Genomic DNA, 24,279 nt, shown 5'->3' with positions numbered 1-24,279 from the left:
CAACTGGTCATTCCTAGTGGGAAGGTCATCCATCATCCTGATCTCCAACTTCTCCCACATGCTGACCTCTGACATCACCTACTAAGGAAATGACCTCTATAAAAGCATTTTCAACAGTTAAAAACAAAAAATATTTATAAAAAGCTATCTAGTAATATGTTTTTTTTAAACTATAATTTGTTTACAAGCATGATAGCTGTACTTCTAGTTGATGGTTTACGCAGCATGTTGGCCATTAGCCAATCGCCGTTTCTAAACGAGTGCAATGCAAGTGAATGCATCCACTGGTAAATTCCCACCTCATTCTTGGTTATGAAGGCAGTATCAGCTGTGGTATATTGGCAGCATACCACACCCCCTCGGGCTTTATTACTTAAATAATATACTGTACATGCCTTAGACATGCCTTAAACATTACTATGTCTAATATTTGAGCCAATGAACTCACAAATTATTAGATTATTTTTGTCAAACCAATCAATACTTGAATTGTGTAATGCTATTTGACCTTTACTTTGTCAGAAAATTGTGTATTGTTGTGACAACAATGACCTGCTGTGCAAGAAACCAATAAAAACGAATAAATAAAGGAAGCTATTTATTTTCTCAGAGCCATAGAGACGGTTGGCTGATTGTGAGTTGAACGTTACCCCCGACCAACCAACGGGCTGGGCTGTTGTAGCCTGACACTTTCACTTTCTGATTACTAGAAATCAGGAGGACGTTTCAAGAGTAAAAATACAGACACAGAAGTGTTTACATAAATTAAGATTATATTACTTTTGATCTGGTATTTGACGAACCTCTCGTCCAAAAGTGATTGTGGCTAGTTTGTTTAGTATCTGTGTTGGTTGACGTCGTGACAGTATTATGCGGTAAGTAGACCACGAATTGGTCATCTTAATTTGCGTATATTTGTCTAGTTTGGGCAGCCGATTGTGCATGGGCGCTAGATCTGCGCTATTGTCTGTCTAGGCTTGATATGCATTTTGTCAAGGTGTGTCAGTTAGGGTAAAGAAAGTGCATGTTGTGGAGGATATTATATATATAGAGAGAGGGATTTTTAAATGTATTTTTATTTTTAATTAACAAATATCAACAATCAAAAGAGGAATAGTCACAAGCAAACAAGCATACAAACAAACTATTTACATATAGAGAGAGGGATGCTCTGAGAGAGAGGAACTGGTCTGCATCATTACAGCTCACTCTCAGGACCAAAAATGGTTTGTGCAGCTAAAACAGAATAATAAAAGACAATAATGCCAGTTTGATACAGGTGCAACATGTAGTGAGTAGGAGAGTGAAAGAGAATATCACCAAATACCCCACTACAGGCAAGCAACACACAACTGAAGCTGTTCTCAGGAGAGCTAATTTGATCAATGGGGTGAAATCACACAGACTGTGTCATTAAGGGAGTTAAGCACAAGCTAGTCTTTGAAGTTGTGGAGTTGGATCAAAACACAGTACTCTCTGGTTTTACGTGTGAGCGCTTAGGACTCATAACTCACAATTCCAGCTGAGCTAAACACAGTGGAGCAGTGCCCTAAAGAGCTGCTGAGCGAAAATCATGACTTGTTCAATGATCTAGTGGAGTCTGTGCTTGGAGATGTCCACTTCCAGTCTGGTCTCATAGACTAGACATAACATAGTAATTGTAAATCTGGGACACTCAAATTAGTAATGTTACGTTTGGTATGGAACCATAAAACAGATGGCTACTTAGGGTGGTTTGTCGGGGTCGGTGTATAAGGCGAACGTCTAGCAACTCAAAGGTTGCGATTTTCGAATCTCATCACGGACAACTTGAGCTAATTAGCAGCTTTTCATCTACCTACTACTTTTTAGCTACTCTGCAACTCCTTAGCATGTTAGCTAACCCTTCCCCTAACCCTAACCATAACCTTAACCCTTATAGCTAACCCTTACCCTAACTCTTTAACCTAACTCCTAAATTGAATCCTAACCTTAATCCTAACCTCTAACCTAGCTAACGTTAGCCAGCTAGCTAACATTATCCACCTAGCTAGAATTCGTAACATATCATGTGTTTTGCAAATTCGGAACATATTGTACGTTTAGCAAATTCGTAAATATAATACAAATTGTAATTCGTAACATCATGTGAAATGGATGATGGACATCCACAAATTAATACATACCCTATGTTTCGTACAAAGTGATACTAAATGCAGTGTCTCGGATACATACAAAATAATACGAAATGCTCTGAGGCCAGGTTGCCACTTTGTACTGGTCCCGAGGATCGCCCCTGTGCAATATGCAACACGCCTATGTGCATGTAGTCTTGAAGACACCTTAGTACCTTATGCCAACATTAGAGGATGTGTTGAACAAACTGCCCAAGGACACGTATTACACTGGTGGATGCCAGAGATGCCTATCTCCATGGTAAACTCAATGAGGACAGCAGCCGGAGGACAGCAGCCAGATGACTACATTCTGGATAACATTTGGGAGGATGAGATGGCTGGAACTTCCCTTTGGCGTGTCCATGGCCCCCAAGATCTATCAACATAAGAAACATGAACTGCTGGGTGACCTCAGAGGCATCGAGCCGTTTTACAGACGATATTCTTGTTGTCTGATGCCGAGACTCCGATGAAGAGGACAGAGGGTGACCACAACAACAACCTGTGTGCACTGATGGAGCGGTGCAGGGAGGTGAGGCTCAGACTCAGTGTGCAAAAGCTGCAGTTCAAACTGAAAGCAGTTCTGTTTCATGGACACATACTATCCTCTGAGGGACTGCAAATAGACACAGAGATGAGCGGGGCTGAACTGGAGATGCCGACGCCCACTGATGGCAAGGCAGTACAGGGTATCATTGGCTTTGTGACATACCTGGCCAAGTTCCTGGCAAAGCTGTCTGAGGTGTGTGAGCCACTTTGCCGGCTCCTGAACAAGGACAGTCTGTGGCACTGGGTGCCTAATCATGACCAAGCTGTACAGGAAATGAAGCGCCTGGTGTCGTTCACGCCAGTTCTGAGGTACTACGAAGTCTTGAAACCCGTCTCTGTGCAGAGTGGTGCAAGCAAGAATGGATTACATGCTGACCAAACCGGTTTCGAGTGTGGGTCTGATTGCACCGTGTGTTGATTTTGTCTCTCCCCACCAGATGCTTTCATGACTCGCAGGTTAAAATACCAAAAAACAACTATATTAATTTGGGGACAGGTCGAAACACACATGAAACATGCTTGCTGTTGATAGATAATTTGTCCTGGAAAATAAACATTTGGATGTTATTTTATCTGAAATGCCTACGGTACTTTTTTTTGCTGGATCTTTGTATAATTTTGACCCATGTCGATTCATACAAAATCGTTGAGTCATAAACGTGGGTATATGCTCCTAAAAACCAATGAGGAGATGGGAGAGGTGGGACCTGCAACGCGTCAAGAGTCTAAAATAGAACCAAGTTCTATTTTTGCGCCTGGAAACGCAGACTCACGCGAGCAGTTTGGATGAAATGATTGACTAACATGTATGTGTACATATATTTTGCATCGCTCACCCACACAACGTGGCAGTGTTGTCAGCATGTTAGGACAGTGGTTCTCAATCCTGGTCCTGGGGACCCAAAGAGGTGCACATTTTTGTTTTTGCCCTAGCACTACACACCTGATTGAAATCATCAACTCATCATTAGGCTTTGATCATTTGAATCAGGTGTGTGGTGCTAGGGCAAAAAACTAAATGTGCACCCCTTTGGGTCCCTGGGACCAGGCACAGCATTGCAATGTTACAAACCACAGGTTCTGCCAGATCTTATAGTGCACAGAGGTGGGTGAGGACTTACAAGACTTAATGTCAGTAGTTCTTTCAGGATGGACAGCTGTAAAAGAAGACACATCTTTGAGTGTAAGAGACTATTGGTCCTTCTGTGATGAAATCAACGTGCAGAATGGGTGCTGTACAGAGGACAATGCGTTATTATTCTAAGGGACTGGAAATGCCGGAAATGCTGAGCCGCATGAATGCAAGACACATTGGCGGGGAGGCACGCTATAGACAGGCAAGGGACACACTTTTCTGGCCGAACATGAGAGTGGAAATCAAGGACATGTATCCAACTGCTCAGCCTGTAATGAATATGCACGAGCACAGCAAAATGAATCAATGATTTCACATGACATCCCAGAGTGCCCATGGCAAACAGTGAGCATGGACCTTTTTGCGTATATAGGAAAGGATGATTATGGTTGATCATTACGCAGATTACTGGGAGGTGGAGCCACTGCCAGACGTGTCAGCTGACACGGTCGTCACATTCTGCAAAGTCCAGTGTGCCAGTCATGGACAACCAGACTGTGTAATCACGGAGAATGGGGGGGTGCTATGAATCAACCAGATTTGTTTAAATTGCAGTGTGGATTCATTCATGTCTCCTCCTCTCCTCACCATCCAGGAGCCAATGGAAAGGCAGAGTCAGCTGCCAAGAGAGTGAAAGATTTATGCAAGAGGGCCAAGATAGGCAGTATGGACGTATGGTCAGCTATACTGCAGTGGTGCAACACGCCACGGAGGGGATGGACAGTAGACACGCACAGCATCTGATTTCGTGCAGACTCAAGTCATTGCTGCCGGCGGCACCCAACCTGCTGAAGCCCTCTTAGGTTATGGGTGTTACCAGTAGCTGTGTGTGGGTATAATCACTGGGAAGTAGTGTTTGAGGCATCACTACAGATGCGGGTTCGATCCCAGGCTGTATCACAACCGGCCATGACCGGGAGTCCCATAGGGTGGCGCATAATTGGCCCAGCGTCATCCGGGTTAGGGGAGGGTTTGGCTGGGGTGGCTTTACTTGGCTCATTGCGCTCTAGCGACTCCTTGTGGCGGGCCGGGCACCTGCAGGCTGACTTCGGTTGTCTGTTGAATGGTGCTTCCTCCCACACATTGTTGCAGCTGGCTTCTGGGTTAAGCGAGCGGGTGTTAAGAAGCGCGGTTTGGCGGGTCATTGTAATTTGTAGTTTCGGAGAACGCATTACTCAACCTTCACATCCCGAGCCTGTTGTGGAGTTCTATCTATGAGACAAGATCGCAATTGCATATCACTAAATGGAGGTAAAAAAAATATATAAATATTTTTCGTCTCTCTGTGTTTCATCATTTTTCTTCAATTCGCAAGAGGCTGAATGTATCTCACAGGAGAAAGCATCCGAGCGAGCAAAACAGTGCCCCTCTGTCTCTCTACGTGTAGGCCATTATCTGATACTGTCTGGTCTCAATGAGTATGACATTGTTGCCGCCCGTAGCATTGAATGCAAGGGAAGCCAGTATAAAAATGTGCTAATCAGCGTTGGGCTAAACTGAGCGAGCTCATCTGTGAATGGTCCTGGCGGAAAGAAAATAAAAAGTCTAAAGGGAAGCCAGCTTGGATTTGGCATCTCTCCAATCAAATCGCTTTGAGAGCATATGTCATTAACAGAAACAACTTAATTTGTTGCATCTCGTTGTGTTGTTGTACTCCGGTGGCTAGCTTGCAAGCTAAAACAAAAATCAGAACCATGGACAGCCACATCATATTTAGCTTATTTGGATTGTGCTCAATTGTTTTTGGTATCATTTAGTTGTCACTGTATTACACTAAGCCGAGGTGATTTGATGATGTTGAAATGTTGAAGTTGAAATGTTGCTGGAATAGTGGCGGCAGCTCCTGTTTTCTTTGGGACTTGCGGTAACTCTCTGTGGTTCTAAATCAATAGTTGTTTAGTGGTCTGAAAATGTCGGACACATTAACTTCCTTAACCATGCTGTAGGTCATGTAACTGTCTGTTACGTGCAATATGCGTCATGGACTTCCCCAGACACAGGTTGCTATCCGGTTTTGTGATAAAACAAAGGTTTTGTTAAAATGTATTCTGCCACTGTGTCTTCTTATTGTCTCGGCCTTTAGGCCTATATATCACGCTCGCAAGGCATATGAATTAACAGCAAACAATGCAATTATCACAGCACATACAGTGTAGTATGTAATATGGCTTTTCTGGTGAGGGGGGTGGCTTGGCTTCCCCAGTGGACTTATCCACACACCGCTACTGTTAATTCATATGCCTTGCGACCGTGATACCCGGTGTGCATCTGTGTAGTGGTTGTCTGTCACGACCAACCAAAATCACTATTTTATACTGGGTATCAAGCTTTTGTTTCTGCCTTCTCGCCGTTTAAGCTAGTATAGGAGGAAAATGATGCCACAATCTATGTCATTAAGTGTTTCAGTAACAGGCAATCCTGTGTGTGTGTCTCTGCAGTGTCAGTATTTGACGTCCCACTCAGCCAACACTCATCTAACCAGTGACTGTTTCTCCGTGGGTCTTACCTGGCAGCGCAATAAAGGTCGATAAACAGCAGCAGGCGAGTTTATATTCTTCATTTCTGCATCCACGCATGGCTTAATGACTTTTACCTTGCCCCAATCAGTGAATTTGTAATTTCATTGCCCAGGCTTATTGATTTATGCAAAACATTGATAAATGAACCTTTTACAGCAAGGAACAGTAAGGAAAATGTATTCTCTGGGCACAATGTATTTTCTATCTGAAAGTGTTGTAAAGTTGAGTATCAGAATAGGCCTACCCTCATGAATCTGTTATTATCTTTTCAAGATCAGAGCAGAGGACATCAAATCCTGTTTCCCTACAGCATCATCAGTGTGACAGTACAAGTATGAGTCAGATAACTACAATGAAATGATACAGTTAGCAGCTGTGTAAGCCTGTGAACAATGTTTTGGACTAATAAATAACCTATCAATCTCTTCCTCCTAGGAAAGGGCAAAGAGTTTGGAAAAGCCAATCAGGATCCTCCCACCAAGTAAGCACAGATTTCCATGATCTGGGTCCCAAATAACTTGTGGTAACCACCTGTAGCAGGATATGAAAGTGTCTTAGAGCAGTAGGCTATTGCAATAATCTTCTATTTATTTAACACATCTACATTTCAAGGGGACGGGAACAATGGGCATCTTGGCAAAAAGGAAGTGTCTGAAAATAGGTCGACTCCCTATCAGTTTGCGCTGGTCGTGGCGCTGTCCATGGTGCTAAATGTTTGTGCTCCAAGCCTATTGGGAAATGAATGGAGTTTTTGTAGACTTTTTGGATAAATTCCGAAAATAAGGTCTGTGGTAAACACAGGCTCAGGAGATCTTATACGTTTTGTTCTATGATATAATCTTCATCAGCTAACGTCTCTTTTTGGGAATTTTGAAGCATTTACACTACTGTTCAAAAGTTTGGGGTCACGTAGAAATGTCCTTGTTTTTTTGTCCATTAAATAACATCAAATTGATCAGAAATACATTGTAGACATTGTTAATGCTGGCCTAGAAGGACGGCGTCCCGGAGTCACCTCTTCACTGTTGACGTGGAGACTGGTGTTTTGCAGGTACTGTTTAATGAAGCTGCCAGTTGAGGACTTGTGAGGCGTCTGTTTCTCAAACTAGACACTCTAATGTACTTGTCCTCTTGCTCAGTTGTGCACTGGGGCCTCCCACTCCTCTTTCTATTCTGGTTAGAGCCAGTTTGCGCTGTTCTGTGAAGGGAGTTGTACACAGTGTTGTACGAGATCTTCAGTTTCTTGGCAATTTCTCGCATGGAATAGCCTTCATTTCTCAGAACAAGAATAGACTGACGAGTTTCAGAAGAAAGTTCTTTGTTTCTGGCCATTTTGAGCCTGTAATCGAACCCACAAATACTGATACTCCAGATTCTCGACTAGTCTAAAGTAGGCCAGTTTCATTGCTTCTTTAATCAGGACAACAGTTTTCAGCTGTGCTAACATAATTGCAAAAGGGTTTTCTAATGATCAATTAGCCTTTTAAAATTATAAACTTGGATTAGCTAACACAACGTGCCATTGGAACACAGGAGTGATGGTTGCTGATAATTCGGCCTCTGTACGCCTATGTAGATATTCCATAAAAAATCCACAGTTTCCAGTCATTTACAACATTAACAATCTCTGCACTGTATTTCTGATCAATTTGATGTTATTGTAATGGGCAAAAAATTTGCTTTTCTTTCAAAAACAAGGACATTTCTAAGTGACCCCAAACTTTTGAACGGTAGTGTCTATAATCAAAATAAGCACATAAGGAATTCATAATTCATAAATTTCATGTTAACTGGCTGATATTATCTCACAGGACAAAACGTAAAAGATCTCTTAAGCCTGTGTTAACCTCAGACCTTATTTACGCTGTTTATCCCAAAACCCTATTCTTTCCCCATTAATTTCCCCGTTAGGAATGGCTGAACGAACCAGAAGTAACTCATTTCCGTTTTGTAGGACTATAAACTGGCGAGCTCTACATAGTTTGCGCTGATATCGGTGCTGTCCGTGGTGCTGAAAGTTTTGCGCCAATGGAATGTGTGCGCTGATTTACAGTCCACGCTGCTGTGGAGCTGTCCATGGTGCTGAACGTTTGTGCGTCAGTAGAACAGTGTCCCCAATTGGTCAATTTCACCGCAATATCACCAGGAATTAACAAAGAGTTCCGCTATCTCCAACTTTTTGCATCGCTCTGTTCACCGAACTTATCTCTCCGTGCTCATTTTGGCGAGATCCACTTTCCTTTCATTGAAAATGAAGGGCTCTGCCAATTTGTTGGTGCACATCCATTTTAGTGGACATTGCCTTTAAGGGCACAAAAAGGGATTCCAACAGGCTAGTTAGATGTCTTTATTGTAGCTGCGACTTCTACAGTACAATTTAAGTTAGCCTACAACACTGCCATTTATGGAGCAGGCTAGCTGTAAGACCCTTTTGCATATGCTAATGTGGTAACTGAGGTGTCACAGTTGCTTAACCCTAGACTTAAATCACATGTTTATTATTCTATAGAGTGGAGGATGGAGAAATTCTTCACCATTCTGACTGAAAATACTCTGCTGGCTCATGAGGAAATCAATCGCTGTCTTACTGCAAAAGGTTTAACTGAGGTGATGTCACTAGAGGAGAGTGATGTCATCCTGGCTTTCTGTCCCATTGTCTCTCGTGCTGGGACTGATGTTGAAGCAGCACTGCAGCAGATTCCAGGTAATCTTGGCACCCAGAACTAAGTGTACTGTAACAATCAGTCACCAGAGATAATTTCCAGGTGAACAATAATTCATAAAGGAACTTCTCAAAAAGTGACATCTAATTCCAAAAGCTCTTATTTGTCCCTCACCCTCTTGACAGCTGGTAAACCTGTCATTCTGGTAGTGCTGCATCACACCTTCGATCCAGACTACACTGTACCTGACAGTAGCAGACTAGTGACCAGAGATGATGTAATACTCACAGTGGACTGTCTCTTCCATGAGAGCAAAGGACTACTGAAGTGTCCTCGCAATAAAGAAGCAATTAGAAAGATTCTGGACAGGCCAGAAATACAGCCAAAGGTAGTTCCTTATTCTTGTCAGTAAACAACTTACTATTAAATACAATACACATGCAAAAGCAGTGATTTCACACCAAAAACATTTTATTAGGGAATGTGCTATTGTCTTTAATAATAATAGTAATTTAAAGCTAGTATTTGAATAAATTATAGTTAATTGTTTAGTGTTTTGGATGAATGAGTAACAACCTCTCCTTTCTAGACAGGTAAGCCTGCTGCTCCAGAGAAGACCAGACAGATCCTCCCTGCTGCTTCAAATCCACCTGAAGGTACAGTCAGCATATGGGGATTCATTTTGACATTTTATTTACACTATGCATTGTCATCCAATCCCTGCTAAATGCTGCGTTTCCTTGTTGGTTAGATACTACTAACAAGGACAGTGGAGTTTACGACTCCACAACAAACAGAATCAAACATCCCCCAGGCCCCAAGAATGCTGAAAATATGTTGAGGATGAAGAAATTCTTCACTTTTGTGGCTGGGAATACTCTGGGGTCTCATGTGGAATTCAATCATCGTCTCAATACGAAAAGAGGTCTGACTGAGGTGATGTCACCAGAGCAGAGTGATGTCATCTTGTCTTTCTGTCCCATCGTCTCTCGTGCTGGGACTGATATTGAAGCAGCACTGCAGCAGATTCCAGGTAATTCAGTCAGGACATCATTTTGATTCAATGCACACACACATCTGATGCAATTACAATCTTCCTTATATCTTCTGCAGTTATAACAATAACAAAGATGTCTCCCCACCAAAACGCTGAAGGAATGTGGCTGGAGAAATGTAGCCAGTCTCAAATTCATAGACAGAGCTAGGGATGCAAGAACTGACCACCCATGATATAAAAATGATAGCTTTAACCATGTTTACAGGCTATACAGTGTTTGTTTACTTGTACATTGTTTACTAACACTGGAGTAAAACAAGCGTGTATTTTGATGGAGTACAACAGTTGAACTACGGTATTTCTAAGTTACTGTATATTCTTCAAGAATCAATGGGTATTTATATGTATTTATTTAACTAGGCATGTCAGTTAAGAACAAATTATTTTTTACAATGACGGTCTACACCAGCCAAACCCGGATGACGCTGGGCCAATTGTGTGCCGCCCTATGGGACTCCCAATCACAGCCGGTTGTGATACAGCCTGGAATCGAACCAGGGTGTCTGTAGTGACGTCTCTAGCACTGAGAGGCAGTGCCTTAGAGCGCTGTGCCACTCGGGAGCCCCATCCAAAACATGGCTGTAGCAACTGCAGATTGTTCCTATAAGTTCAGCACTATTTTTTTATCAAAATGTGATTCCTCTGCAACGGTAATTTATGCTTGTCACATTATATTAAGCAATTGTCACTGTACTAATCCAGTTCTATCGTTGAGGTTGACATGTATTTTGTATCTCTTTTAACAGCTGGTAAACCTGTCATTCTGGTAGTGCTGCATCACACCTTCAATCCAGACTACACTGTACCTGACAGTAGCAGACGAGTGACCAGAGGTGATGTAATACTCACAGTGGACTGTCTCTTCCATGAGAGCAAAGGACTACTGAAGTGTCCTCGCAATGAAGAAGCAATTAGAAAGATTCTGGACAGGCCAGAAATACAGCCAAAGGTAGTTCCTTATTCTTGTCAGTAAACAACTTACTATTAAATACAATACACAATCAAAAGCAGAGATTTCACACCAAAAACATTTTATTAGGGAATGTGCTATTGTCTTTAATAATAATAGTAATTTAAAGCTAGTATTTGAATAAATTATAGTTAATTGTTTAGTGTTTTGGATGAATGAGTAACAACCTCTCCTTTCTAGACAGGTAAGCCTGCTGCTCCAGAGAAGACCAGACAGATCCCCCCTGCTGCTTCAAATCCACCTGAAGGTACAGTGAGCATATGGGGATTCATTTTGACACTTTATTTACACTATGCATTGTCATCCAATCCCTGCTAAATGCTGCGTTTCCTTGTTGGTTAGATACTACTAACAAGGACAGTGGAGTTTACGACTCCACAACAAACAGAATCAAACATCCCCCAGGCCCCAAGAATGCTGAAAATATGTTGAGGATGAAGAAATTCTTCACTTTTGTGGCTGGGAATACTCTGGGGTCTCATGTGGAATTCAATCATCGTCTCAATACGAAAAGAGGTCTGACTGAGGTGATGTCACCAGAGCAGAGTGATGTCATCTTGTCTTTCTGTCCCATCGTCTCTCGTGCTGGGACTGATATTGAAGCAGCACTGCAGCAGATTCCAGGTAATTCAGTCAGGACATCATTTAGATTCAATGCACACACACATCTGATGCAATTACAATCTCCCTTATATCTTCTGCAGTTATAACAATAACAAATATGTCAACCCACCAAAAAGCTGAAGGAATGTGGCTGGAGAAATGTAGCCAGTCTCAAATTCATAGACAGAGCTAGGGATGCAAGAACTGACCACCCATGATATAAAAATGATAGCTTTAACCATGTTTATAGGCTATACAGTGTTTGTTTACTTGTACATTGTTTACTAACACTGGAGTAAAACAAGCATGTATTTTGATGGAGTACGATAGTTGAACTACGGTATTTCTAAGTTACTGTATATTCTTCAAGAATCAATGGGTATTTATATGTATTTATTTAACTAGGCATGTCAGTTAAGAACAAATTATTTTTTACAATGACGGTCTACACCAGCCAAACCTGGATGACGCTGGGCCAATTGTGTGCCGCCCTATGGTACTCCCAATCACAGCCGGTTGTGATACAGCCTGGAATCGAACCAGGGTGTCTGTAGTGACGTCTCTAGCACTGAGAGGCAGTGCCTTAGAGCGCTGTGCCACTCGGGAGCCCCATCCAAAACATGGCTGTAGCAACTGCAGATTGTTCCTATAAGTTCAGCACTATTTTTTTATCAAAATGTGATTCCTCTGCAACGGTAATTTATGCTTGTCACATTATATTAAGCAATTGTCACTGTACTAATCCAGTTCTATCGTTGAGGTTGACATGTATTTTGTATCTCTTTTAACAGCTGGTAAACCTGTCATTCTGGTAGTGCTGCATCACACCTTCAATCCAGACTACACTGTACCTGACAGTAGCAGACGAGTGACCAGAGGTGATGTAATACTCACAGTGGACTGTCTCTTCCATGAGAGCAAAGGACTACTGAAGTGTCCTCGCAATGAAGAAGCAATTAGAAAGATTCTGGACAGGCCAGAAATACAGCCAAAGGTAGTTCCTTATTCTTGTCAGTAAACAACTTACTATTAAATACAATACACAATCAAAAGCAGAGATTTCACACCAAAAACATTTTATTAGGGAATGTGCTATTGTCTTTAATAATAATAGTAATTTAAAGCTAGTATTTGAATAAATTATAGTTAATTGTTTAGTGTTTTGGATGAATGAGTAACAACCTCTCCTTTCTAGACAGGTAAGCCTGCTGCTCCAGAGAAAACCAGACAGATCCCCCCTGCTGCTTCAAATCCACCTGAAGGTACAGTCAGCATATGGGGATTCATTTTGACACTTTATTTACACTATGCATTGTCATCCAATCCCTGCTAAATGCTGCGTTTCCTTGTTGGTTAGATACTACTAACAAGGACAGTGGAGTTTACGACTCCACAACAAACAGAATCAAACATCCCCCAGGCCCCAAGAATGCTGAAAATATGTTGAGGATGAAGAAATTCTTCACTTTTGTGGCTGGGAATACTCTGGGGTCTCATGTGGAATTCAATCATCGTCTCAATACGAAAAGAGGTCTGACTGAGGTGATGTCACCAGAGCAGAGTGATGTCATCTTGTCTTTCTGTCCCATCGTCTCTCGTGCTGGGACTGATATTGAAGCAGCACTGCAGCAGATTCCAGGTAATTCAGTCAGGACATCATTTAGATTCAATGCACACACACATCTGATGCAATTACAATCTCCCTTATATCTTCTGCAGTTATAACAATAACAAATATGTCAACCCACCAAAAAGCTGAAGGAATGTGGCTGGAGAAATGTAGCCAGTCTCAAATTCATAGACAGAGCTAGGGATGCAAGAACTGACCACCCATGATATAAAAATGATAGCTTTAACCATGTTTATAGGCTATACAGTGTTTGTTTACTTGTACATTGTTTACTAACACTGGAGTAAAACAAGCATGTATTTTGATGGAGTACGATAGTTGAACTACGGTATTTCTAAGTTACTGTATATTCTTCAAGAATCAATGGGTATTTATATGTATTTATTTAACTAGGCATGTCAGTTAAGAACAAATTATTTTTTACAATGACGGTCTACACCAGCCAAACCTGGATGACGCTGGGCCAATTGTGTGCCGCCCTATGGTACTCCCAATCACAGCCGGTTGTGATACAGCCTGGAATCGAACCAGGGTGTCTGTAGTGACGTCTCTAGCACTGAGAGGCAGTGCCTTAGAGCGCTGTGCCACTCGGGAGCCCCATCCAAAACATGGATGTAGCAACTGCAGATTGTTCCTTTAAGTTCAGCACTATTTTTTTTATCAAAATGTGATTCCTCTGCAACGGTAATTTATGCTTGTCACATTATATTTAGCAATTGTCACTGTACTGTACTAATCCAGTTCTATCGTTGATGTTGACATGTATTTTGTTTCTCTTTTAACAGCTGCTAAACCTGTCATCCTGGTAGTGCTGCATCACACCTTCAATCCAGACTACACTGTACCTGACAGTAGCAGACGAGTGACCAGAGATGATGTAATACTCACAGTGGACTGTCTCTTCCATGAGAGCAAAGGACTACTGAAGTGTCCTCGCAATGAAGAAGCAATTAGAAAGATTCTGGACAGGCCAGAAATACAGACAAAGGTAGTTCACCTTTATTCAATATGATCATTTAGATAAAGAGGAACATTGTGTCTCCAATTAATACAAATGGGAAAATGCGAGCTTTAGTTGAGATTAGTAACGTCTAGGGAAATAACACGTAGTTGTAATACTCCTCATGTACACTGACCTGTATGAGTACTGTGTATTTTAACTCTGGTGCAGGATGATGAGGTCTGGGAACTAATCAGAGAAGAAGAAGCCAGTGATGCCCCTGAGCAGGAAAACCTGGAGGTATGTGTGGTCTCATTTCAGACTTTGCTACTTGGTCAAAATATGAATGACAGGTCAGAACAGAGGGAGGTGGTCAGAGCAGAGGGGATCAAATCCTGTTTCCTTACAGCAGCATCAGTGTGACAGTACAAGTATGATTCAGGTAACTACAATTAAATGATACAGTTAGCAGCTGTGTAAGCCTTTGAACAGTAATAAATAGCATATCAATCTCTTCCTCCTAGGCAAGGACAATGAGTTTGGAAGAGCAAATCAGGGACCTCTCACCATTTGCAGCATCTACCCTTGCAAGTAAGTTATATCTCCCTGAGCTTTATGCATTGTATCGTCAGTGTTTGTCAACTGTCTTCCTAATTTCATCATATTTGTTTTCAGGAGCTGGAATTAAAGAGGACATTGATATTCAAGAGTTAACAAGAGATGATCTGAACGAACTTCTGCCAGGCCTTGAGCATTTCAAACTTAGGAAGAAGATCAGTGAACTTCTAACCCAATCTAAACAGGTTGGTATAGCCCCAAAAGCTTCTATCAATCAAATATATTTATAAAGCCCTTCTTACATCAGCTGATGTCACAAAGTGCTGTACAGACACCCAGCCTAAAACCCCAAAAAGCAAGCAATGCAGGTGTAGAAGCACGGTGGCTAGGAAAAACTCCCTAGAAAGGCCAGAACCTAGGAAGAAACCTAGAGAGGAACCAGGCTATGACGGGTGGCCAGTCCTCTTCTGGCTGTGCCGGGTGGAGATTATAACAGAACATGGACAAGATGTTCAAATGGTCATAGATGACCAGCAGGGTCAAATAATAATAATCACAGTGGTTGTAGAGGGTGCAACAGGTCAGCACCTCAGGAGTAAATGTCAGTTGGCTTTTCATAGCTGATCATTCAGAGTATCTCTACCGCTCCTGCTGTCTCTAGAGAGTTGAAAACATCGGGTCTGGGACAGGTGCAACGTCCGGTGAACAGGTCAGGGTTCCATAGCCGCAGGCAGAACGGTTGAAACTGGAGCAGCAGCACGACCAGGTGGACTGGGGACAGCAAGGAGTCATCAGGCCAGGTAGTCCTGAGGCATGGTCCTAGGGCTCAGGTCCTCCGAGAGAGAAAGAGAGAGAAAAAGAGAGAGAATTAGAGAGAGCATACTTAAATTCACACAGGACACCGGATAAGACAGGAGAAATACTCCAGATAGAACAGACTGACCCTAGCCCCCCGACACAAACTATTGCAGCATAAATACTGGAGGCTGAGACAGGAGGGGTCGGGAGACACTTTGGCCCCGTCCGACGATACCACCGGGCAGGGCCAAACAGGCAGGATATAACCCCACCCACTTTGCCAAGGCACAGCCCCTGACATCACTAGAGGGATATCTTCAACCACCAACTTACCATCCTGAGACAAGGCCGAGTATAGCCCACAAAGATCTCCCCCACGGCACAAACCCAACAAGGGGGCGCCAACCCGGACAGGAAGATCACGTCAGTGACTCAACCCACTCAAGTGACGCACCCCTCCTAGGGATGGCATGGAAGAGCACCAGTAAGCCAGTGACTCAGGCCCTGTAATAGGGTTTGAGGCAGAGAATTCCAGTGGAGAAAGGGGAACCGGCCAGGCATAGACAGCAAGGGTGGTTCCAGTGCCTTTCTGTTCACCTTCACACTCCTGGGCCAGACTACACTCAATCATAGGACCTACTGAAGAGATGAGTCTTCAATAAAGACTGAAACATTGAGACCGAGTCTGCATCTCTCACATGGATAGGCAGACCATTCCATAAAAATGTAGCTCTATTGGATAAAGCCCTGCCTCCAGCTCTTTGCTTAGAAATTCTAGGGACAGTAAGGAGGCCTGCATCTTGTGACCGTAGCGTACGTGTAGGTATGTACGGCAGGACCAAATCGGAAAGATAGGTAGGAGCAAGCCCATGTAATGCTTTGTAGGTTAGCAGTAAAACCTTGAAATCAGCCCTTGCCTTAACAGGAAGCCAGTGTAGAGAGGGTAGCACTGGAGTAACATGATCACATTTTTTGGTTCTAGTCAAGATTCTAGCAGCCGTGTTTAGCACTAACTGAAGTTTGTTTAGTGCTTTATCTGGGTAGCCGTAAATTCGAGCATTGCAGTAGTCTAACCTAGAGGTGACAAAAGCATGGATACATTTTTCTCCATCATTTTTGGACAGAAAGTTTCTGATTTTTGCAATGTTACGTATATGAAAAAAAGCTGTCCTTGAAACAGTCTTGATATGTTCGTCAAAAGAGAGATCAGGGTCCAGAGTAATGCCGAGGTCCTTCACATTTTTATTTGAGACGACTGTACAACCATCAAGATTAATTGTCAGATTCAACAGAAGATCTCTTTGTTTCTTGGGACCTAGAACTAGCATCTCTGTTATGTTTGAGTTTAAAAGTAGAACATTTTCTGACATCCACTTCCTTATGTCTGAAACACAGGCTTCTAGCGAGGGCAATTTTGGGGCTTCACCATGTTTCATCGAAATGTACAGCTGTGTGTCGTCTGCATAGCAGTGAAAGTTAACATTATGTTTCTGAATGACATCACCAAGAGGTAAAATATATAGTGAAAACAATAGTGGTCCTAAAACGGAGCCTTGAGGAACACCAAAATGTACAGTTGATTTGTCAGAGACCAAACCATCCACAGAGACAAACTGATATCTTTCCGACAGATAAGATCTAAACCAGGCCAGAACTTGTCAGTGTAGACCAATTTGGGTTTCCAATCTCTCCAAAAGAATGCGGTGATCGATGGTATCAAAAGCAACACTAAGGTCTAGGAGCACGAGGACAGATGCAGAGCCTTGGTCTGACGCCATTAAAAGGTAATTTACCACCTTTCACAAGTGCAGTCTCAGTGCTATGATGGGGTCTAAAACCAGACTGAAGCGTTTCGTATACAATGTCTTCAGGAAGGCAGTGAGTTGCTGTGCAACAGCTTTTTCAATTTCTTTTGAGAGGAATGGGAGATTCAATATAGGCCGATAGTTTTTTATATTTTCTGGGTCAAGGTTTGGCTTTTTCTAGAGGCTTTATTACTGCACTTTTAGTGAGTTTGGTACACATCCGGTGGATAGAGAGACGTTTATTATGCTCAACATAGGAGGGCCAAGCACAGGAACCAGCTCTTTCAGTAGTTTAGTTGGAATATGGTCCAGTAGAGAATTTATAGCACGGCTTTTGATGATCCTTGGTTGGGGTCTGAGCAGATTATTTGTTGCGATTGCAAACGTAATAATGGTTACTGTCCCACTCTGTGGGATCATTCAGTATACTTAAGAGAATGAAGGTTTTTGATTCAATGTACATTTCCATTGTGTGTACTAATCTCCCCATGTTTTCTGTTATTTTTGTTTCTTAGGACACAGCTAAACCTATCGATTTAATTCTTAACGAGTTTAGGAAATTCCTTCCAGCTGTTGTCATGAAGAGTAAGTCCCTTTTCAAGGACTTTCAGCATAGCTGTCACCCAATACATTTGTGGTGTCTCTTTGGTTGTAATTGTATGCACTGGTCACGTTCTCCTTACAGATGCACTTGTTCCTGGGGGGGTGTTACATGGCTACGTCCCTATTCTTAAAGATTTGGAGAAGCAGCTGGCCAAAGCCCTGCACTTAATTCAGGCACACGTTGAACTGCTTGAGAGCTACAATGAAGAAGAGCCCATGGAGGCTGAGGGCAATGCTGTGTCCCCATCAGCTGACTCTGCTACAGCAGGAAACCAGCTATCCAATGTTGCAGGTAAATGACATAACTGCTGTCTGTGTTGGTTGCAGAACAGTGGGTCTCATCCCTCATCCTTCATGAATCAAAAGACATAGATAATGGTATGCAAAATGTAAACACGTAGATTTCATGAATAGTATAGTTTTGTTGAGAAGTTAAACATTCACTATTGGGACTTTCATGGAGCTCGAACACAGAACAACCAGATAAGTCAACCTTAAACACGGCACGTTTTTCTCAAAACATAAGAATTCTATAATGTTATTAAACCCTTTTACAGGTGGCAAAGCCAACAACACTCAAATCAAATCGTATTTATAAAGCCCTTACATCAGCTGATATCTCAAAGTGCTGTACAGAAATGACTTGCACAGACTAACAAGAATGTGCTGCAAAAACATTGGATTTGAATTCATAGTACGTTATGTTGTCCTCAGCCTTAGGTGCTGTAGAGAGCCAACCCAAACGACCAAGAAGAGATGTGCCTCTTACCACTGGTGGGCAGAACAGCCAAAACTTCAAGAAAACCCCAGATGAGACCTCAAAATCATACCTTCCATGCACTTCAAGAGCAGCTGCTGTTGAGCCATCTGCAACATCCTACAAAGGTCATTATCAACGCCTAAAGACTGTTCAATGTCATTAAATCCGTTCAAGTATCATTAATCTATAAGTAAAAAAATATAATTATGTAGCAATCACAGATTGCCCCTTTAAGGACAATGGACACAATAATGTGTTTGATTTGAATTGGTACTTTCAGATAGGTCCTCATCCGTAGCTGGTAGCATCCAGGCCCCAAAAGAAAAGGAAGGAAAAGAACCTGGAAGTTGGTGGAAGAACATCATTCCTTTCAGTGGATTCGGAGGAAATGAAACAAAACATTTGCCGGGTGAGATTCTTGAAATATGCTTTGTACTAAACGAAAATGATTTGTTCATGCATTTCCTGTCAATCTAATTGGCATAAATCACTCCTTACCTCTCCGCTCTGATAGCTGATGTGTGATGAGCTTTCTAGCGTGAAATGTCTGCACTGGAAATCCACCACTTTGGCTTTGTATGCAACATCTTGGGGATATACTGTATGTAGTGTTGTAATTTAGTAATGCTTTGTTTCAAGCAGTTAAAGTCTATTCACAAGTGTGTGGAAAAACCCTGAACACTCACGTTGCACTCATGAAACAAGTGGATGATCTGGGACTTAAACGAGAGGAGACCAGTGTAGAGGACTGCCAAGTCATAATGGTCTTCTGTCCTGTTATATCTTGTGTGGGAACTGACATTGAGGCTGCCATGAGCCAAGTTCCAGGTAGGAAAGCCTTTTGGGATTACACCATGAAAGTAAAAGATTAAGACCGAATACAATTGTCAATACTACTTCCATCATGGGATTTCATTTTACTCTCAGGATGTATTGGTCCATGTTGTAGAACAACCTTTTGTCTCTAATGATTTTTTTGTGGAAGTAGTTTTCTAAAGCTTGCATCATTTTCTCTCAACAGGTAACAGAGATGCCATTCTAGTGGTGATGCACCATACTTTTGATAACTGCTTTGTCACAAGCCAGAGATCTGCATCTCACTACAAAAACGTAGTAGAGAAAGTTAATGTTCTCTTCCATGACTCTGTGGGACTTCTGCAGTGTAAAACAAATGATAATGCAGTGACTCGCATACATAAGGCCTTACAGAAATACAACAGCAGTACTTAGACATTATTAAGTGCCTCATTGTGGCAACACAAAGAAAGTGTCTGAAGTCTGTAACAAGATAACGCCACCAACATGATTTAAAAATCTACAATTCTACAACTTCCACCCAGGGCGTTGGTGACTCATTCTAGTTTAGAATAAATCATATCACAGTCTGTAGTGAGCCAAATGAAAGATTATCTTGATTCTCAATAAGTACAAAACTAGACTTCTCCCTGTAGAACCTTTGGTGTGAGTGAATCTTTGAAGATAAGATACCTCATATGTATTTGTGAATTTCAGCTTGTTCTACTTTTAGTATTAGAAGCACTTTTCGTTTGAGGTGGTTCCTACTTTGTTACATTATGCCTCAATCATCAGAGATTGAACAGTTGTACCTACAGTATCATGAGAATGTTTAGTCTTATTCTATGAGAATAAATCAAGTACAAGTGTTGCATAAAATATTGAATAACTACGTAATAATGATATTGATAAGATTTTTCCTCCAAACTCTTCTGATATCAATAGACTTATTCATTTGTGTTGAGGAATTTCTGTCTCTGCAGATGGACTAATAAAATCTATTCCAAAGCTGAATAACAAAATAAAGTTCTTATTTTCATAAATAAAAAGAGTACACATGCAACATTGATTAGAACAAGTCTTGAGTCAAATATTTAATATTTTCATATCATAACACTAAGAATGTCATTGATTATAAAAATTCTGCTGATCAATATAAAAGATACTTAGCGGCATTCATTTCTAAACATCCTTCTAGAAATACTATTAGGCACATTTGCATTTATATTCACACAACATAAGTGATTTTGAATCACCTTTCTCTTGCCTCAACAGTCTTTCCATCACAAAGTAAAGACAGGCTTTAATGACAAAAAAGAAGAAGTTAGTTTTGTCAACTGATGCAAAACCTGCTGTTAATAAAGGACTCCAATGTCAAAATGTCATAAGCCCACCAGGCCACAAGAACAACATTTTGGTGCCAAAACACTCCATTTTGGTTCTACAGGCCCATGGTAAAGTAGATCAGTCTTTGAGAATGCATTATCTTATTTACTCAGTCACTGGAAGTAATACCTTGTCCCATGATCCATCCATCAACCATCACCTCGCAGAAGTACCGTAATTTCCGGACTATTAAGCGCACCTGAATATAAGCCGCACCCACTGAATTAAATGTTTTTTTTTTTTTACATAAATAAGCCGCACATGTCTATAAGTCGCAGGTGCCTACCGGTACATTGAAACAAATTAACTTACACAGGCTTTAACGAAACACGGCTTGTAACAAAAATAAAAAATTAGCAGTAAGCTTTAGTTGTCTTTTTGCACTGAGTCAATTCCTCACACTGCTGTTTCCAACGTCTTATCATCGACTCATTAAGACCAAGTTCCCGTGCAGCAACTCCATTTCCTTTTCCAACAGCCAGATCAATCACCTTCAACTTGAAAGCTGCATCATATGCATTTCTCTGTGTTTTTGCCATGATGATGGTGAAAAAATGACTACCGTAATCAGAATGATGGGAAGTTTGAGAGCGCTCGATTTAATCTAAACAGTAAACAAAAAAGTTGTTTGACCTTAACCCGTTCGGCAATTTCATTGGTCTAATGAAAGCTTCATGCCGCCAAAAAAACTGAGCACGTCACAGAATGTGTTTTTTTGGAAAAAAAAAATGTGAAAGCGGGAAAAATCCATATATTAGCCGCGTCATTGTTTAAGCCGCAAGGTTCAAAGCCTGGGAAAGAAGTTGCGGCTTATAGTCCGGAATTGACGGTAACTGTGTCATGACACAGTGCAGATCATTGATAAATCTATGATACTTCTTGTGTCCCAAATGTAATGTGTTTATAGGGACAGGCTTAACAGGAGCTGTCCTCAAATCTTCTCCCTCAACAGGAATTGGTCTGCAACCTGTTAACATGTGCAGTATGCATAAGTGTGAATAAAAACTTGAAAAACATCCTTTTACACTTTGGTATAAATCACATGAGCATTTGTTTTGAATTTATCCTCACTGCCACATGCTGGAAAATATAGGTCATTAACAGTATATCACTGTTCTTCAATATATTTAACTCCTGTCATCACCACTGGTTTTATGCCCATTAGACAGTATCATATCCCTACGTCACAAGAAACCAACTGTCTTGATTTCACAATAGCTTTACAATTCTTTCTCAGACACACATCATGGCATTTATCCCAGTTAACTCAACCTAGACAATCAACCATCTGATACGTCTTGTGAATATGTTAACTTAACAGCCATAGTTAATATACTCCGAATAACACACAAAAATATATACAGTACCAGTAAAAAGTTTGGAGACACCCATTCTTCCTTGGGTTTTTCTTTATTTTTACTAGTTTCTACATTGTAGAATAATAGTGAAGACATCAAAACTATGAAATAACACATACGGAATCATGTAGTACCCAAAAAACTAATACAAATATATTTTATGTTTTAGATTCTTCAAAGTAGCCACTCTTTGTCTTGATGACAGCTTTGCATTCTCTCAACCAGCTTAATGAGGTAGTCACCTGGAATGCATTTCAATTAACAGGTGTGTCTTGTGAAAAGTTAAATTGTGGAATTTCATTGTGACAAGGTATACAGAAGATAGCCCTATTATGGCAAAAACAGCTCCAATAAGCAAATAGAAACAACAGGCCATCATTACTTTAAGAAATGAAGGTCAGTCAATCCGGAAAATTTGAAGAACTTTGAAAGTTTCTTAAAATGCATTGCAAAAACTGTCAAGCGCTATGATGAAACTGGCTCTCATGAGGACCGCCACAGGAATGGAAGACCCAGAGTTACCTCTGCTGCAGAGGATAAGTTTATTAGAGTTATCAGCCTCAGAAATTGCAGCCCAAATAAATGTTTCACAGAGTTCAAGTAACAGACATCTCAACATCAACTGTTCAGAAGAGACTGTGAATCAATGGTCAAATTGCTGCAAAGAAATCGCAACTAAAGGACACCAATAAGAAGAAGAGACTTGCTTGGGTCAAGAAACACGAGCAATGAACATTAGACCGTTGGAAATCTGTACTTTGGTCCGATGAGTCCAGATTTGAGATTTTTGGTTGCAACCGCCGTGTCTTTGTGAGATGCAGAGTAGGTGAACGGATGATCTCCGCATGTGTGGTTCCCACTGTGAAGCAAGGCAGAGGAGTTGTGATGGTGTGGGGGTGCTTTGTTGGAGACACTTACTGATTTATTTATAATTCAAGGCACACTTAACCAAGATCGCTACCATAGCATTCTGCAGAGATACGCCATCCCATCTGATTTGCGCTTAGTGGGAGTATCATTTGTTTTTTAACAGGACAATGACCCAAAACACACCTCCAGGCTGTGTAAGGGCTATTTGACCAAGAAGGAGAGTAATGGAGTGCATCAGATGACCTGGCTTCCACAATCACCTGACCTCAACCCAATTGAGATGGTTTGGGATGAGTCGGAACGCAGAGTGAAGGAAAAGCAGCCAACAAGTGCTCAGCATATGTGGGAACTCCTTTAAGACTGTTGGAAAACAATTCCAGGTGAAGCTGGTTGAGAGAATGCCAAGTGTGTGCAAAGCTGTCATCAAGGCAAAGAGTGGCTACTTTGAAGAATCTAAAACATAAAATATATTTTTATTTGTTTTTTGGTTCTACATGATTCCATATGTATTATTTCCTAGTTTTGATGTCTTCACTATTATTCTACAAAGTAGAAAATAGTAAAAATAAAGATAATCCCTTGAATGAGTAGGTGTTCTAAAACTTTGGACCGGTAGTGAATATACACACACATTCTGGTTCGGGGGAGACGGGCAAAAAAGTGCCATTCATATACATTAAATGAACAGCAGAGAAAGTCTGGCTAGGGTCAACATCCCTCCCCTTATAGTCCACACCCTCTGTAACCCTGATGCTGTAGCCATGCGATTGGCCCTCTGTGGTGTCCGTCACTGGCTTGGTCAGTTGGGGCGGCCCCTCCAGTAGTTGTTATAGGCCTCCTGGAACATGTTCTTGCAGCCGAGCTTGGCGTCGAGGCGGGAGCAGATGAGGAAGGAGCCGCCCATCTTGCGGTGGAGAGAGTAGGTCTCTTCGGGGGGCGGGGTGAGGCGCTGCTTCAGCATCACAGGGATCAGGTTGTGGATGCGCTCTGTGGTGCTCTGGGCTCCGAAGTTAAAGGGCTCCATAGAGGCAAAGGCCTCGCCCAGGATCATCACCGCGTCCACATGGGCGTTCACCATGGACTGAGGGAGGGGACGGACAGAACATACTCAGAGAGAGTAATAA

General features: G+C 41.7%; 2 protein-coding genes across 4 annotated transcripts in view; one reads left to right on the top strand and one right to left on the bottom strand.

The window, feature by feature from the left end:
• Nucleotides 1-701: 701 nt before the first annotated feature.
• LOC106607836 (uncharacterized) lies at nucleotides 702-21,943 on the top strand. Of its 2 annotated transcripts, none has more exons than XM_082976888.1 (24): nucleotides 702-875; nucleotides 6,279-6,381; nucleotides 6,633-6,702; nucleotides 6,795-6,840; nucleotides 8,869-9,063; nucleotides 9,208-9,410; nucleotides 9,612-9,678; nucleotides 9,774-10,055; nucleotides 10,826-11,028; nucleotides 11,230-11,296; nucleotides 11,392-11,673; nucleotides 12,444-12,646; nucleotides 12,848-12,914; nucleotides 13,010-13,291; nucleotides 14,068-14,270; nucleotides 14,454-14,522; nucleotides 14,747-14,813; nucleotides 14,898-15,025; nucleotides 17,899-17,968; nucleotides 18,069-18,278; nucleotides 18,701-18,871; nucleotides 19,027-19,155; nucleotides 19,389-19,574; nucleotides 19,768-21,943. In XM_082976888.1, exons 3-24 carry the CDS (start codon nucleotides 6,694-6,696, stop codon nucleotides 19,974-19,976), a joined length of 3,348 nt encoding a protein of 1,115 aa, XP_082833014.1. In that variant the 5' UTR covers nucleotides 702-875; nucleotides 6,279-6,381; nucleotides 6,633-6,693; the 3' UTR covers nucleotides 19,977-21,943. The 2 variants fall into 2 exon arrangements, with proteins under 2 accessions (XP_082833014.1, XP_082833013.1); XM_082976887.1 differs by having other exon boundaries at nucleotides 19,386-19,574.
• The window catches only part of coq8aa (coenzyme Q8A, genome duplicate a), a 43,237-nt gene continuing 39,568 nt past the window's right edge, over nucleotides 20,611-24,279 (bottom strand). For both annotated transcript variants that reach the window (XM_014205230.3, XM_014205231.3), the window contains exon 15: nucleotides 20,611-24,236. In XM_014205230.3, the coding sequence (XP_014060705.1) occupies nucleotides 23,955-24,236 (282 nt within the window). In that variant the 3' untranslated portion in view covers nucleotides 20,611-23,954. The remainder of the gene's footprint in view (nucleotides 24,237-24,279) is intronic.

The sequence above is a fragment of the Salmo salar genome, chromosome 06, assembly GCF_965601325.2.
Source record: "Salmo salar chromosome 06, fSalSal1, whole genome shotgun sequence".
Taxonomy (NCBI): Eukaryota; Metazoa; Chordata; class Actinopteri; order Salmoniformes; family Salmonidae; genus Salmo; species Salmo salar.
This window is presented reverse-complemented; position numbering and strand designations above follow the sequence as displayed.

Coding starts and splice junctions, on each gene's coding strand:
- LOC106607836 (XM_082976887.1), top strand. Junction 9,679..9,773: donor TGCTTCAAATCCACCTGAAG/GTACAGTCAGCA, acceptor CTTGTTGGTTAG/ATACTACTAACAAGGACAGT. Junction 11,674..12,443: donor AGCACTGCAGCAGATTCCAG/GTAATTCAGTCA, acceptor CTCTTTTAACAG/CTGGTAAACCTGTCATTCTG.